Source organism: Schistocerca nitens, chromosome 3, assembly GCF_023898315.1.
Source record: "Schistocerca nitens isolate TAMUIC-IGC-003100 chromosome 3, iqSchNite1.1, whole genome shotgun sequence".
Taxonomy (NCBI): domain Eukaryota; kingdom Metazoa; phylum Arthropoda; class Insecta; order Orthoptera; family Acrididae; genus Schistocerca; species Schistocerca nitens.
Genome location: NC_064616.1, coordinates 346,257,400 through 346,271,830, shown reverse-complemented (window position 1 = coordinate 346,271,830; position 14,431 = coordinate 346,257,400). Strand labels below are relative to the sequence as shown.

General features: G+C 38.5%; 1 protein-coding gene across 2 annotated transcripts in view; it reads right to left on the bottom strand.

Annotated features, from left to right (window-relative positions):
* Positions 1 to 8,724, bottom strand: part of LOC126248297 (zinc finger protein 135-like) — a 192,334-nt gene extending 183,610 nt beyond the window's left edge. Inside the window, exon 1 of one of the 2 annotated variants that reach the window (XM_049949163.1) lies at positions 8,502 to 8,724. In XM_049949163.1, coding sequence (XP_049805120.1) covers positions 8,502 to 8,504 — 3 coding nt within the window. In that variant the 5' untranslated portion in view covers positions 8,505 to 8,724. The remainder of the gene's footprint in view (positions 1 to 8,501) is intronic. The other variant, XM_049949162.1, reaches the window with a different exon arrangement.
* Between the last annotated feature and the right edge of the window lie 5,707 nt (positions 8,725 to 14,431).

Below are 14,431 nucleotides of genomic sequence, written 5' to 3'. Positions count from 1 at the left end.
CTCGTCTTTGTGTTAGTTACAGTTTTATAGACAATAGAGTTGCAAGAAGGTTAAGAAGAAACAACCTGTTAGTAACTTTTTCAATTTAAATGGGAAAGGAGTATCTTGTAAATATTGTTTTAAGGAATACAAACAGTCGCATTCCAACAAAATGAAAAAACATATCAACAAGTCTTTCCAGAGTCCTCAGAATTTGAAAAATGCACTTGAGTTAGGTACAGTGATTGAGAACAACTTTTTAATTTTTTTGGAGTAACAGAGTATAACTAAAAATACTACATAACGAGCTAGCTTTCTTTCATACCTGAGTGTTGTTTTCTTTCTTTTTTTTAATTATATACTACTACAAGAAATGACCACATTAAAGATGTAAAGAATTATATTTATGGTACAATTTATTTTCCCTAATAACTCTCCCCTAACTCTCAAGCAGCTTTTCCAACTTGGTTATCCAAACACTGAAGAAGCAGTGTTGCAAAATATCTTTTCCAACACAAAGTATCAGCTTAAAATTTTTTTTATAAGTGCCGCTTATCAGTTAATCTTTAAAATGCATAAATGCCTGAGCATTTATGAATTCTGAGCATTTGCCCAGGCAATTATCCTGGGCATCTGCACTGACTTATAAATGCCCAGGCATTTTACACGACTAACTGCGGGTAATGTTTGCAACATATAAGGTGTTCCTTCCCACATGGATCACCCCTGTGTAAAATTCCCAAAATGGTGGAAGTCAAACATGAAGAAGGCCATAGATTATTGTATTAAATAAGTTGGGAGTGATACCTCAGGTAAAGCATTTCCTAACGGTTGTGCTGATGGATGTCGAGTGATGTTCTCCATTTAGTAAGCTCTTATGACAAGCATTAGCATGGGCATATTCTAACACAGATTCTGCTGGGGGATTTCAGTCTGAAATGTGAAACAGTAAGAAAAAGATACAGAAATGTTAAAACAAAGGGGCTGCAGCACAAGCAAGGAAGGAAGTATTAAAACTGCTCAGGTTCCCATGCTTGTCACACATGCTCATGAAAGAATCATTAGTTCCTGGTGACCCATTTGATAGAGTGGCACCACATTAGTCAAGACCTACACATTAACAGGCACAACAAAACATGAAGAATAAGCAGTACTCCAGCAGTAACTGAGTTGAAGAATTATAAATGAAAAAATTATCTGGAAGATGGGTGCCGCGACTCTTTATGCTGGATCAAAAACGCACGAGAATGGACATATCGGAACAATGTTTGGCTCATTTTAGGAGAAACGAACAACATTTTTTATGCCAGTTTGTGACCACAGATGAAACATGGGTGCACTACTATATCCCAGAGACAAAACAACAGTCAAAGCAGTGGAAACATGCTGATTCTCTGCCACCAAAGAAAGCAAAGACAATTCCTTCGGCGGGAAAGGTCATGGCATCAGTGTTCTGGAATGTGAAGGGGATTCGGCTTGTAGATTATCTCCCCACTGGAAAAAAACAATTACTGGACCTTTAGCAGGTATTTAACAGGGTCCCAAAAGCAGAGTTCTTGAAATGTGAATGTTGAAAGATTGTCTGTCAAACTTAATGAAGGACACAAGGCTACATGCCGAGGTAAGAAGAGAATGGCCGAGGAAAACAATGGAGAATGAAAGAGAGGAGGCAGCGCAGGAGAGGGGAATGTAAATTATAGAGGTAGTAACTGCAACTGCAGACAGAACGAGATGGACATCCCTCATATCCTAAATCTCATAAGGCAGATGTTGATAAAATAGGTAAGGTGAGTTGATATCATGGAGATGTTGCTGAATTTACATATGATATGGTACAGCTGTACAACTATGTTATTTCTCTGTATCAAGTGTCTGCTGCTATTTGTTACTGTATGAGTGTGAATTCTCTTCACAATACTTGTTACTACAAAATCTAATCCTGACAGCCCTTTGAAGACTGAATATCAATACTAAGCATTGTGTCTCAGAACAGCTATCATTCTAACAAACTAACACAGATTCCTGACAGTGATTCAGGTCACTTGGCGACACAGTGTAGAAAACTTAATAGCTTTAAATTCTCTGGACATAATACTCCAATACTCCAACAGAAATTAATCCTCCTTAGACAGTGGGAAAACTTTATGAGTTTAATTAGGTGACAGATTAAAACTGCATGCTGAATCACGGAAATCTTGCCAATCGGAGGCAACACTCCATCAATATAACAATCTGAAGATGTTCCTAGGTCAGCTTGAAGCTTGTCTTCTATTTTTTCCCTATTATTCTTTATTATTCAGAAGTGTTTATAATTGCCTAGAAGACTAGCAGGTCTGTAAGAAAGGCTTTCTTGAGATTTTTATGGAGCCCCAGATTTAAACAGCCCACTGAGAAAGGATATCATAGAAATGTGTAGTGTGCACGCAGCAGCGTAACATTAAATGCCTAGCGACGCAGAAGGGTTTTGGGCTTATCCTCTAGGCCTAGTCAGTAGAGCTTCATTTGGGAGCCATCCATGAACACATCTGCTTGCAAATATGACTCACAAACCTAAAAGAATTTACAAGTGGCAACTCTTTGATAACATTCATCATTTTTACTGTCCCACAACCATTTGCAGGAATCATATAACAGTCCATTGTAGTGTTTATCAAATAATACAGTAAACATAAAGCTCCATCGTAGACAGTTTCTGTAACTAGGAAGAGTCACGGAAACGTATTTGTTAATTTATAATAATTTCTCAGTCTACTCATCCACCGACAAGGAAATATTGAATTGGCAATGGGGGCCTGAGGTTTATTCAGTGGCTGCTCGAACTTATAATTGTACAATTTATTCATTAGTAAGAGCAGCTGGCCCTGTTAAAACTCAAACAAGAAAAATAAACACAAACAATAACCAGGCTTGTTCTGTCAACTGTTTCTGCAGTCAACCAATTTCAGTACAAAGGAGACTAAAATTTGTTGTCTCAGGCAGTGCTCATCATCATCAAGGTAAAATATTTAGAGCATAATACACTTCTTACAATTTGTAGGTGGATTTTGATACATTTCTTTTGTGCATGAGATCCTCTTCAGTTTCATGGAATTTATAGGCTGCCTGACTATTACTACATGCAACACAGCAATGTGTTGTTGCCATATTTGTTGTTAATTCTGGACTGTAAACAACCAAGGGAGTCACATCTTCCTTTTTTTAAATTTATTTGCACATCTAGTTCTGTAGGACCAAATTGAGGAGCAAATCTCCAAGGTCATGGAAACATGTCAGTACATGAAATCACAACATAAAATAAAATGTTAGATGAACCCAAAAAAGTCAAGACATAAGATCAAGTACACGTTATCAACAATATAACATAACAATCAGCTCAATTTTTTGAGGAACTATTCAACAGAATAGAAGGAGGGATCCATGAGGAAACTCTTCAGTTTCAGTTTGAAAGCAAGTGGATTACTGCTAAGATTTTTGAATTCTTGTGATAGCTTACTGAAAATAGCTGCAGCACTATATAGCACACCTTTCTGCACAAGAGTTAAGGAAGTGCAAGCCAAATGCACACTGGAGTTCTGTCTAGTATTAACTAAGTGAAAGCTGCTAATTCTGATATTGTTAACAAGAAATGACAGTACAGGATATATGTATTAAGAGGCCAGTTTCAGAATACCCAGACTAGTGAACAGGGATCGACAAGAGGTTCATGAACTTACACCACTTATTGCCTGAATTGTCCACTTCTGAGCCAAAAATATCCTTTGAGAATGGGAAGGGTTACCCCAAAATAAAATACTGTATGACATAAGTAAACAGTAAACATAAAACTCCAAGTGGTAGAAAGTTTCACTTATTTAGGGAGTGAAATATCTAGGGATGGAAGAATAACCAATGAAATTAATAGGAGGTTACAGAAGAGAGGCAATTTCTACCAAACAATAAAACACCTGATTTGGAATAAGGAAGTTTCAGAAAAGGTAAAACTCCTTATGTGTAAGAATTATTACTTCCCTATTGACACGTATGGTGGAGAAACATGGACAATGACAAAAAAGGGACTGGAGCAGACTGCAAGCAGGAGAAATGAAATTTCTCAGAGCAGTTAACGGAAGAATGGACAGAGAAAGGAATGCAGAGATTAGAAAGGACCTTAAACAAGAAAGTATGAGAGAAGAAATTGAAAAGGAATAGATTAAGATGGTATGGGCATGTTAAGAGGATGCATGGGCAGACACACCCCAAAATTATGGAAGAACTAAAAATGGATGGAAAAAGACCTAGAGGGCACCCAAGAACACGATGGAAAATGGGAGTGAGAATATCTGCAGAAAGGAGAGGTGTGACCTGGCAGCAAGTGGAGGAAGAAAAAAGGTGGGAGGACAGAGCCAAATGGAGAGAACTCTTCAGCACCCAGACCCGGCAGTAGCTGGAACAGGATTCAGATGTAGATAGATAGATAAATAGATAGATGACATAAGCAATGCTCAGAAAATGAATGTTAAATATGTACATATGTCTACCTGACTTATCAGTAACAGGAACAGTTTTACTAATAACTGACTTTATATCGTCGACCTTGTGCTGCTGACCAGACACTTCCCTCACAACTGACCATGTGGTTTTAATTTTATCCTGAGAATTAGCTATTCTATTTGTGTACCACATACTCTTTGCCTTCCTAATAACATTTTTAAGCACCTTACAATACTAAAACCTCCTGGCAGATTTAAACTGTGCGCCGGACCGAGACTCGAACTCGGGACCTTTGCCTTTCGCAGGCAAGTGCTCTACCAACTGAGCTACCCAAGCACGACTCACGCCCCGTCCTAACAGATTTACTTCTGCCAGTACCTCGTCTCCTACCTTCCAAACTTAACAGAAGCTGCAGAGTGAAAATCTCATTCTGGACCTTACAATACTGTTTGTAATGGGCTACTGTAGCTTGATTGTCACTACTTCTAACATTTTGATATAATTCCCGCTTTGTTCTACATGATACCCTTATCCCACTAGTCAGCCACCATGGCTGCCTATTACTTCTAGTATACATACAGGCACATACACAGGAGAAATAGTAAGCGAAGTTCTTGAAAGCATCATTGACTGGTTTCCTGTGAATTGTCTTGCCCTCCATTCTAAAGAGACCCAACAGATTCAGTTCTGCACATCAAGAGGTACTACACCAATAATAAGTGTAACACATGGTGAGGAAATAATCAATATGGCGGAAACTTCAAAATTCTTAGGTGTCCTTATTGATGAGAATTTAAATTGGAAACAACACATTTGGGAACTTCTAAAACAACTTAGTTCAGCCACACTTGCACTCAGAATCATTGCAAATCTCTGGGAGAGAAAAATCAGTAAGTTGACATATTTTCATTCAGTAATATTATACAGAATGATGTTCTGGGATAACTCGTCTTTAAAAAAGAAAGTCTTCAGTGTGCAAAAATGTGCTGTGAAAATAATATGTGACACTCACCCATGATCATCTTGTAGACATCAATTCAAGGAGCTGGGCATTTTGAATGTTCTTTCACAGTATGTATATTCCCTCACAAAGCTTATTGTGAATTGTCCACTACAGTTCAAGAGGAACAATGCAGTACATAATTACAATACCAGAAAGAAAAATGACATTCATTTCTTCACATTAAGGTTGTATTTAGCACAAAAAAGGGTGCACAATGCTGCACGAAACATTTTTTTATCATTTACCCAGCGATATGAAATGTCCGACAGACAGCAAAGTAAAAACTGAGAAAGTTTCTCCTTGACAACTCCTCCTATTCTGTAGAAGAATTTACATTATTGTAATGTATAAAAGGTGGGGGGGGGGGGGGCGTAGGAATTACTAGCTCACATTTGTAACTCTTTTTCTTTTTGTAAAAAAGATAAAAAATCAGAAATGTTGAGAATGTAATTGTATGTACAAATTAATTTGCGATGTGAATGTAAAATGACTTGTTCACCACCATTACAATCTATCATGCAAAATGATCCATGGAACATTAACTACCTGCAGAATTATTTAACATATATTCTGTTTACATCTTATGACATTTCTCAACACCAAGCAACTCCTCAAGCGGTAATCAACATAGTTTCCATAAGGATGAATCAATCAGATCCCAGTTTACTCTGAACACTCATGATATCCTAAATGCCATGGACACTAGCTCAGGTTGACGCTGTGATTTTTGACTTCCAGGAAGGCTTAGATACAGTTCTGCACTGTCATCTAGCAAACAAATTACGCCTGTACAACATATCAGAACAGCTATGTAATTACACTGAAGACTTCTTTGTAAACAGAACACAGTATACCGATCTCAACAGAGAGGCATCTTGAGAAGTGAAGGTAATACCTAGCGTACCTCACGGTAGTGTGATAAGACTGTTACTGTTCACAATTATACATGACCTGGTGGATAAGAGAGTCCGTAGCCCTATGATGTGTATATTAGGAGATTACATTCCTACAAACTTGCTATAAAATGCAGAGACATTTGCATATGGTCAATGCCTGGTGTAAATATTAGCAGTTGACTCTAAACATAAATAAAAATAATGTAATGCAGGTAAATACATGAACAGATCCAATACCATTTGCCTATGTGATCGGCAAACAGTCAGTGGAATCAGTTACAACTTTCAAACATTTAGGAGTTTCTACTGAGAGTCATTTTAGGTTGAATGACTGCACAAGTTGAACCATGGAGTAGTTAAGTGCCAGACTCAGATTTATTGCAAGAATCCAAAAAAAAAAAATTGTTATCCAAGCATAAGAAGAGTTTACCTTGTTAGACCAATTCTTGAGTGCTGTTTATCAGTTTGGGACACTTAAGAAGCTGGATTAACGTTATAGAAGAAAAACATCTGTCACACATTTGTTTAGTTAGCAGGTAATTGTCACCGAAATGCTCAATGAACTGCAGTGTGAGACATTACAAGAAATATGTTCTGCATCACAGATAGCATCAGTTACAATTCTATGAACCAACCTTCCAAAATGTGTCAAAAATATACTATTTCCTACAAAATACAATGTTGACGATAACACAGAGGAGTACAACAGGTTTCATTTGCATGTATGCACCAACCAGGAATGGAGTAGGAAGGGGGAAATTATTCTGGTACATTACGTGCTCTCCATCACACGCCATATGGTGATCTACAGAATACAGATGTTGAAAGTGCTGAGCATGTGAATATAACATTTAATGGTGACTGTCACAGTGCCTTAGTAACTTGTACAATTTGGCAGGTTCATATATTAGCATATCACTTGGTGCAATACATACTATGTATGCATTCACCAGCTGTCTATCAATGATGAAGCCTGTATTAAATAATTGGGATAGTATACTGAATTTAAATTGTTGCAGAAATAACGGTATGTTACAGTCAACACTACTGTACTTTCACCTTGTAAAATACTGCAAACCAATGACTGGACATAAATAGTTGTATTTTGTTCACTTTCCACCACAAAGAGGCTTCACAAATGTATTGAGGATTTAAAAGCCTTAAATTTGCAAATGAAACTGGAGAGAAGTGTGATGATATCATGAAACAAGACACTCTTTGCTCACAAAAAATATATACATTACATAAACAAGTACTGATGATAGATGTGAAACCTGATTCACAATGATACAGTACAACCTATATCAATATAAAAACATATGCACGTTCTAACATGCCTTAACAAGCAACCAGTTTTCATACACGACTATCATGGGACCGTGGAGCACTTAACATTATTTAGTTCCCGGAAAATCCAGCGTCTCGTATATATATTTCTATTACAAACACCAAGTATTAAGCACAACTCTTGCATTGTTGTTAACATAACTATGCAAATCATTTATTTGTACTCAAAGTTGTGTAATGTGCTCAATAATTATAACTGACAGAATAAATACACCAATGCAAAGCAATAAATAATTACTAATATTTAAAAATGGCAGACTGACCCAGTAGCTTTATTTTTGTACCCGTTAATAACTGTGGTAAACATTGGTTCCGAAAGAAATGACGTTCACATGTACCACTGTCATAATAATAAACGAGAGTGCCTAGAATGTATAAGCAATTCTGTTTATGAGCGTTTGAGCCCATTATCGAATGACAAGTTGTATACTAGCATCGCTGTCGAGATGATTATACTGGTCTGAGAAATATTAACTTTATCGAAAAATATGATACAAAGTCAAGTTGTGACAGTACAACTTCTACGCAAGCGTACACGGAACAGTAATGAACTTCGCGACGCCCTCAATCAGCAGACGATGTTACAGCGGTTATCACAACAAATCACGTATCAACAAACATGTAACATCTGTTTTTTAGTACGAGAACGCGTGCTGGCAGATGATAATATGCACATTTAATTTCAGCAAACGCGGTAACGACGACACATTGTCATCGCTATTACTTCAAGTTGTCAGTACAAGTTTATCAACAAATGCCAAGTGTTTCTCAAACTTTATTCAGAGTTTGTACAAATTTTAACTTACCATTCTGAATATGTTTGTTGAAACTACTGTTTCTTATGAAATACGTCACACTATTCATCGAATAACAGCCAGAGCATCAGCACTATACCCCCCGCACAACCAGCAGCAAAACACACTACACTATCCGCCATTTCCTTCTGGACTCGCACACATAAAGTACAAAGACTTGTCTTGCGCATGTCTTGCGCTTGTCTTGAGAGGCCACCTGCAAAATTTTATGTTCGGAGAAAAACAAGTCATTCCTTCACAATAATGTAACCACAGAAAATATTGTCTTCATTATGGACATTCTTAAGCCACTACAATGAAACTTTTCCCGAAAAAATAAAAAAAAAATAGCGTAGCTTGGTTTCCCATTATTCAGTAACTTGCTTCTATTGGAACAGAACAGTCAACCTGGAAGTAATATTGAAATTTACACGTGTCTTCTGTTAAAATTTCAGTCTCTTCTCAAAGCTTTCGGTGAGCATACAGTCTACACTTTGTTGGACTTATTTCGAAAGCTCTCCACTTATTTATTCAAAGGACAGATGACAGATTTTATAATCTCGTTATAGTTTTTTTTTTCTTTCCGAAAATAAAGAAAATTTCGAGCAACATATTTTATAGTTGTTTCAATGTTTTCACCGCTACAAAAATTATTCAATGTGCTTCGTAATTTAAATCGGTCTTTTGCTCTGGCTGAGGCCATACTATTCTTATTTCCCTCATACAGCGTTTTGACGCGACTTCGTTGGTGTCACTGTGGTTCTTATTAATTTGATCAGTTTCTTATTTTGATGGATGCTGCTCCGCGCCTTTCTAACAGTGATGACTTTAATGAAGTTAGTGGGAATCGAGCGACAGAAGTGAAGCCATCTACATGAGGACAAATTACATATTGTGTCCCTACCTAACTTGGTGCTAGGTGGTTATTTCTGTAGAAAAATTCTTAAACATGGTGGCAGTTGTATATTCATCAGAAGTAATATAAAGTTTGTAAATATAAAACTTCCTGTTGACGTAGTGAAGGAAACAGATGTAGAGCAATCAGGAGTTGAGACAGTAGACATTAAACTAGCCGTTATATGTTTATACAGAGCTCCAACTGGTGACATAAATACTCTCCTAAAAAGTTTGGAATATTCACTTAACAGACTAACACAAAGAAACAGGAGAGTTATTCTATGTGGTGATTTTAATATTGACTTTGCAGAGGACACCAAAGAAAAGAATGAATTACTGAATCTCGTGCAAACTTTTAACATGAAATCCACCATAGAAACAGCAGCTCACAAAGACTTCACGCACCATGATTGATCAGATATTTGTAAATGTAGAAATGAAGTCTACAATAGAAACACTAAACACAGGCTTTGGGGATCACACAGCTCAAAAACTCTCTCTGAGTATGGAAACCGAGCTACACCTTAAACCCTGCCTAACAACCACCAGTAGAAACTACAGTAATGAAAATATAAATCATTTTCTCCATTACTTGAGCAAAGAAAACGGGGAAGAAATTTAAAACTGCGAACACACAGATGGAAAATGTAATACCTTTATTAACAATTTTTCCTACTACTTTGAACTGTGTTTCCCTCCAACCCAGAGGAAAACATACACAAGGAAAACAAAAAATAAATGGATTACTCCTGGGATTTTAGTATCTTCAAACAAAAAAAAAAAAGATTACTGCACAGATTGTCCAAAAAACTCACATCACCAGAATTTGACTCTTATTACAAAAACTGTAAAAAGATATTCAAAAATGTTGTCAAACAAGTAAAAATAATGGCAAATGACACATACATAAAAATTCCACTAATAAGACGAAAGCCATGTGGAATATTGTCAGGAAAGAAACTGCAGCAGAACAGATAGACTTCCATAAGATTAACAGCTTAATGGAGAACTCAACTGTGATAACTGAACCTACAAAAATTGCAAATAAATTTAATTCCTACTTTACACAGATAGCTGAACATCTTATAAATCAAAATTTACAGTGCACTCAAACAAATCAATCCAGATGTACTATAAATAAAAAAATCTATTTTTCTATACCCTACCAATGAAAAGGAAATACTTAATATAATCAAAGAACTGAAGCCCAAATTCTCTTTTGGTACTGACAATATCCCTGACTATATCTTGAAGAAATGTGCTCCCCTCATAGCCAGGCCACTTGTCAACATCTGTAACTGGTCTCTATCAGAATGGGTGTTCCCAGAAAAATTGAAGATAGCAAAAGTAAAACCCCTGTTCAAGAAAGGGATAAAAACAGAAGTTTCAAACTACAGGCCAATCTCACTATTGTCTGGTTTTTCCAAAATAATTGAAAAAAAATCTATTATAAAAGACTAATCAGTTTCATAAAAAAAATAATTATTTCTCAAATACTCAACATGGATTCTGAAAATCTAAATCTACTGAGACAGCTACCTTTGCATTCCTAAATGAAGCCTTAAATGCAATAGACAATAAAGAACATATCTCATCCATATTTCTAGACCTCTCTAAAGCATTCAATGTCATCAATCACAACATCTTGCTTCAGAAACTTGAATCTGTAGGTATTAGGGGCTCAGCATATGAATGGATATAATCGTATCTCCAAAACAGAGATAAATTAGTTGAGCTTACTATCCAAGAAGGGAACAAGATACAGTCATACTTCTCAGAGAAGCAGAGCCTCAAGTATGGTGTACCACAAGGCTCCATTCTAGGACCAGTTGTGTTTCTACTCTTTGTAAATGACTTGAAACCGACTAGCCCATGCCATAATTACATAAAACTCGCGGATGACACAAATGTGATAATAAAAGGAAGTACCGAAGAAGAATTACTACACGAGATTAAAAGTTCTACCACCCACATTACAGACTGGTTTTCTGGAAACAACTTAGTAATAAACACAGAAAAAACAGTTACAATGCATATACACACAGTGCAAACTAAATGTCCACCAGCACCAGACATAGAGTTGTTTACTAGAGCCCTCGGAAATGTAAGCTCTACAAAATTTCTTGGGATATGGATCCAAGAAGATCTAAGACGGGTCCAACACACAAAATACACTCCCGGAAATGGAAAAAAGAACACATTGACACCGGTGTGTCAGACCCACCATACTTGCTCCGGACACTGCGAGAGGGCTGTACAAGCAATGATCACACGCACGGCACAGCGGACACACCAGGAACCGCGGTGTTGGCCGTCGAATGGCGCTAGCTGCGCAGCATTTGTGCACCGCCGCCGTCAGTGTCAGCCAGTTTGCCGTGGCATACGGAGCTCCATCGCAGTCTTTAACACTGGTAGCATGCCGCGACAGCGTGGACGTGAACCGTATGTGCAGTTGACGGACTTTGAGCGAGGGCGTATAGTGGGCATGCGGGAGGCCGGGTGGACGTACCGCCGAATTGCTCAACACGTGGGGCGTGAGGTCTCCACAGTACATCGATGTTGTCGCCAGTGGTCGGCGGAAGGTGCACGTGCCCGTCGACCTGGGACCGGACCGCAGCGACGCACGGATGCACGCCAAGACCGTAGGATCCTACGCAGTGCCGTAGGGTACCGCACCGCCACTTCCCAGCAAATTAGGGACACTGTTGCTCCTGGGGTATCGGCGAGGACCATTCGCAACCGTCTCCATGAAGCTGGGCTACGGTCCCGCACACCGTTAGGCCGTCTTCCGCTCACGCCCCAACATCGTGCAGCCCGCCTCCAGTGGTGTCGCGACAGGCGTGAATGGAGGGACGAATGGAGACGTGTCGTCTTCAGCGATGAGAGTCGCTTCTGCCTTGGTGCCAATGATGGTCGTATGCGTGTTTGGCGCCGTGCAGGTGAGCGCCACAATCAGGACTGCATACGACCGAGGCACACAGGGCCAACACCCGGCATCATGGTGTGGGGAGCGATCTCCTACACTGGCCGTACACCACTGGTGATCGTCGAGGGGACACTGAATAGTGCACGGTACATCCAAACCGTCATCGAACCCATCGTTCTACCATTCCTAGACCGGCAAGGGAACTTGCTGTTCCAACAGGACAATGCACGTCCGCATGTATCCCGTGCCACCCAACGTGCTCTAGAAGGTGTAAGTCAACTACCCTGGCCAGCAAGATCTCCGGATCTGTCCCCCATTGAGCATGTTTGGGACTGGATGAAGCGTCGTCTCACGCGGTCTGCACGTCCAGCACGAACGCTGGTCCAACTGAGGCGCCAGATGGAAATGGCATGGCAAGCCGTTCCACAGGACTACATCCAGCATCTCTACGATCGTCTCCATGGGAGAATAGCAGCCTGCATTGCTGCGAAAGGTGTATATACACTGTACTAGTGCCGACATTGTGCATGCTCTGTTGCCTGTGTCTGTGTGCCTGTGGTTCTGTCAGTGTGATCATGTGATGTATCTGACCGCAGGAATGTGTCAATAAAGTTTCCCCTTCCTGGGACAATGAATTCACGGTGTTCTTATTTCAATTTCCAGGAGTGTACATTACAAATAAATTAAATACCATTTACTATACTATCAAAATTTTTTCTGATTGCACATCAAGAGAGGCACTAAAAGATGTATACTTCGCCCAGGCAGAATCCTTATTGCGATACGGCATAGTCTTTTGGGGAAACGCATCTGCTAGCCAAAGTTGTTTTATATGCCAAAAGAGAATTGTAAAAGCCACAGAAAATGCTGCATCAAGAAGCTCATCCAAGCCCTTATTCAAGAAACTACATATCCTTCCACTACCATGTCTATACATTTTACAAGTAATTATATTTGTAAGGGAAATCTTAGAAAATACCAACATCTTGTGCAAACCAACAAGAGTATCCACCTGTATAACACAAGGAGAAAGCAGGACATACATGTTCAGCGTGCACACACAACATTAAAACAGAATAGACCACTTGCAAACAGGAAACAGACTATACAATAAGCTACCTACAAACATTAAAATAATAAAAGACACTTCAAAATTTAAAACTGTTGTCCATAAATATTTATTGCAAAAATGTTATTATAGTATAGATGAGTATCTCAAAACATAAAAATTTATTGCCAAGGTTAAATATAATGCATGGAAGCTGAACCTTCAGTTGTGATAATATTAAGCCTAAATCAATGTAAATATTATTGTATGATTTAAAAACATGTATTGCAAATCACAATGACTTGTCGAATATCATATTGCATACCTTGTACAACAAATGATCAAAAGGACCAATAAGAATGTAATGTAATACTAATGTGAATCCGCTAAATTTAGATTACACGATATATCACACAAATTTAAAGGCTGCAAATTCAGCTAAATACTTAGGTATTGCGATTAAGAAAAACTGAAACTGGACAAATTGGAACGATCACTTAGAAAATGTTGAGGGGAAAGCAAACCAACGACTGCGATTTCTTCGGCCCCGGATCTACAATATTTCCGAAAGGGGCAAAGGGGAAAAAACTGGATAGTGGTGTGCCCCCCCTCCCCCAGCCGCACCCTCGAGCGTTTGGGATAGGACGTCAAAAACTTTTTTTAAAAAATTGATTTCTCAAAAAAGACATTCATTTGGTAGCGCAAATCTTTCTCAGAGAAGTTTGATACATGAGACATACATGTTCGAGGAAATGTAAGACATGTTATTTGGTCTTAAGTGTGCAAAAGTACAGTGCCATGACTCTTCGCACAGCAGTCTTATATTGCACGTCACTTTATTTTGCTCTGTGGAATTGAAATGCGTATATTTTATAATGGAAGCCATGAAACCTATATTCAGGGCAGTGGAAATTAAAATGTCCTGTGGTGCCTCTCCTGCTCCCAGTCGGTCGGTTTGACATCCTATCCGCTTTTTAAAAAAAAAAAAAAAAAAAAAAAACACTCGCAATTATTACCGGGTGGGACTATTTGTAACTGGGAGAAAATCTGCACTCTTTATTACCTATTAGC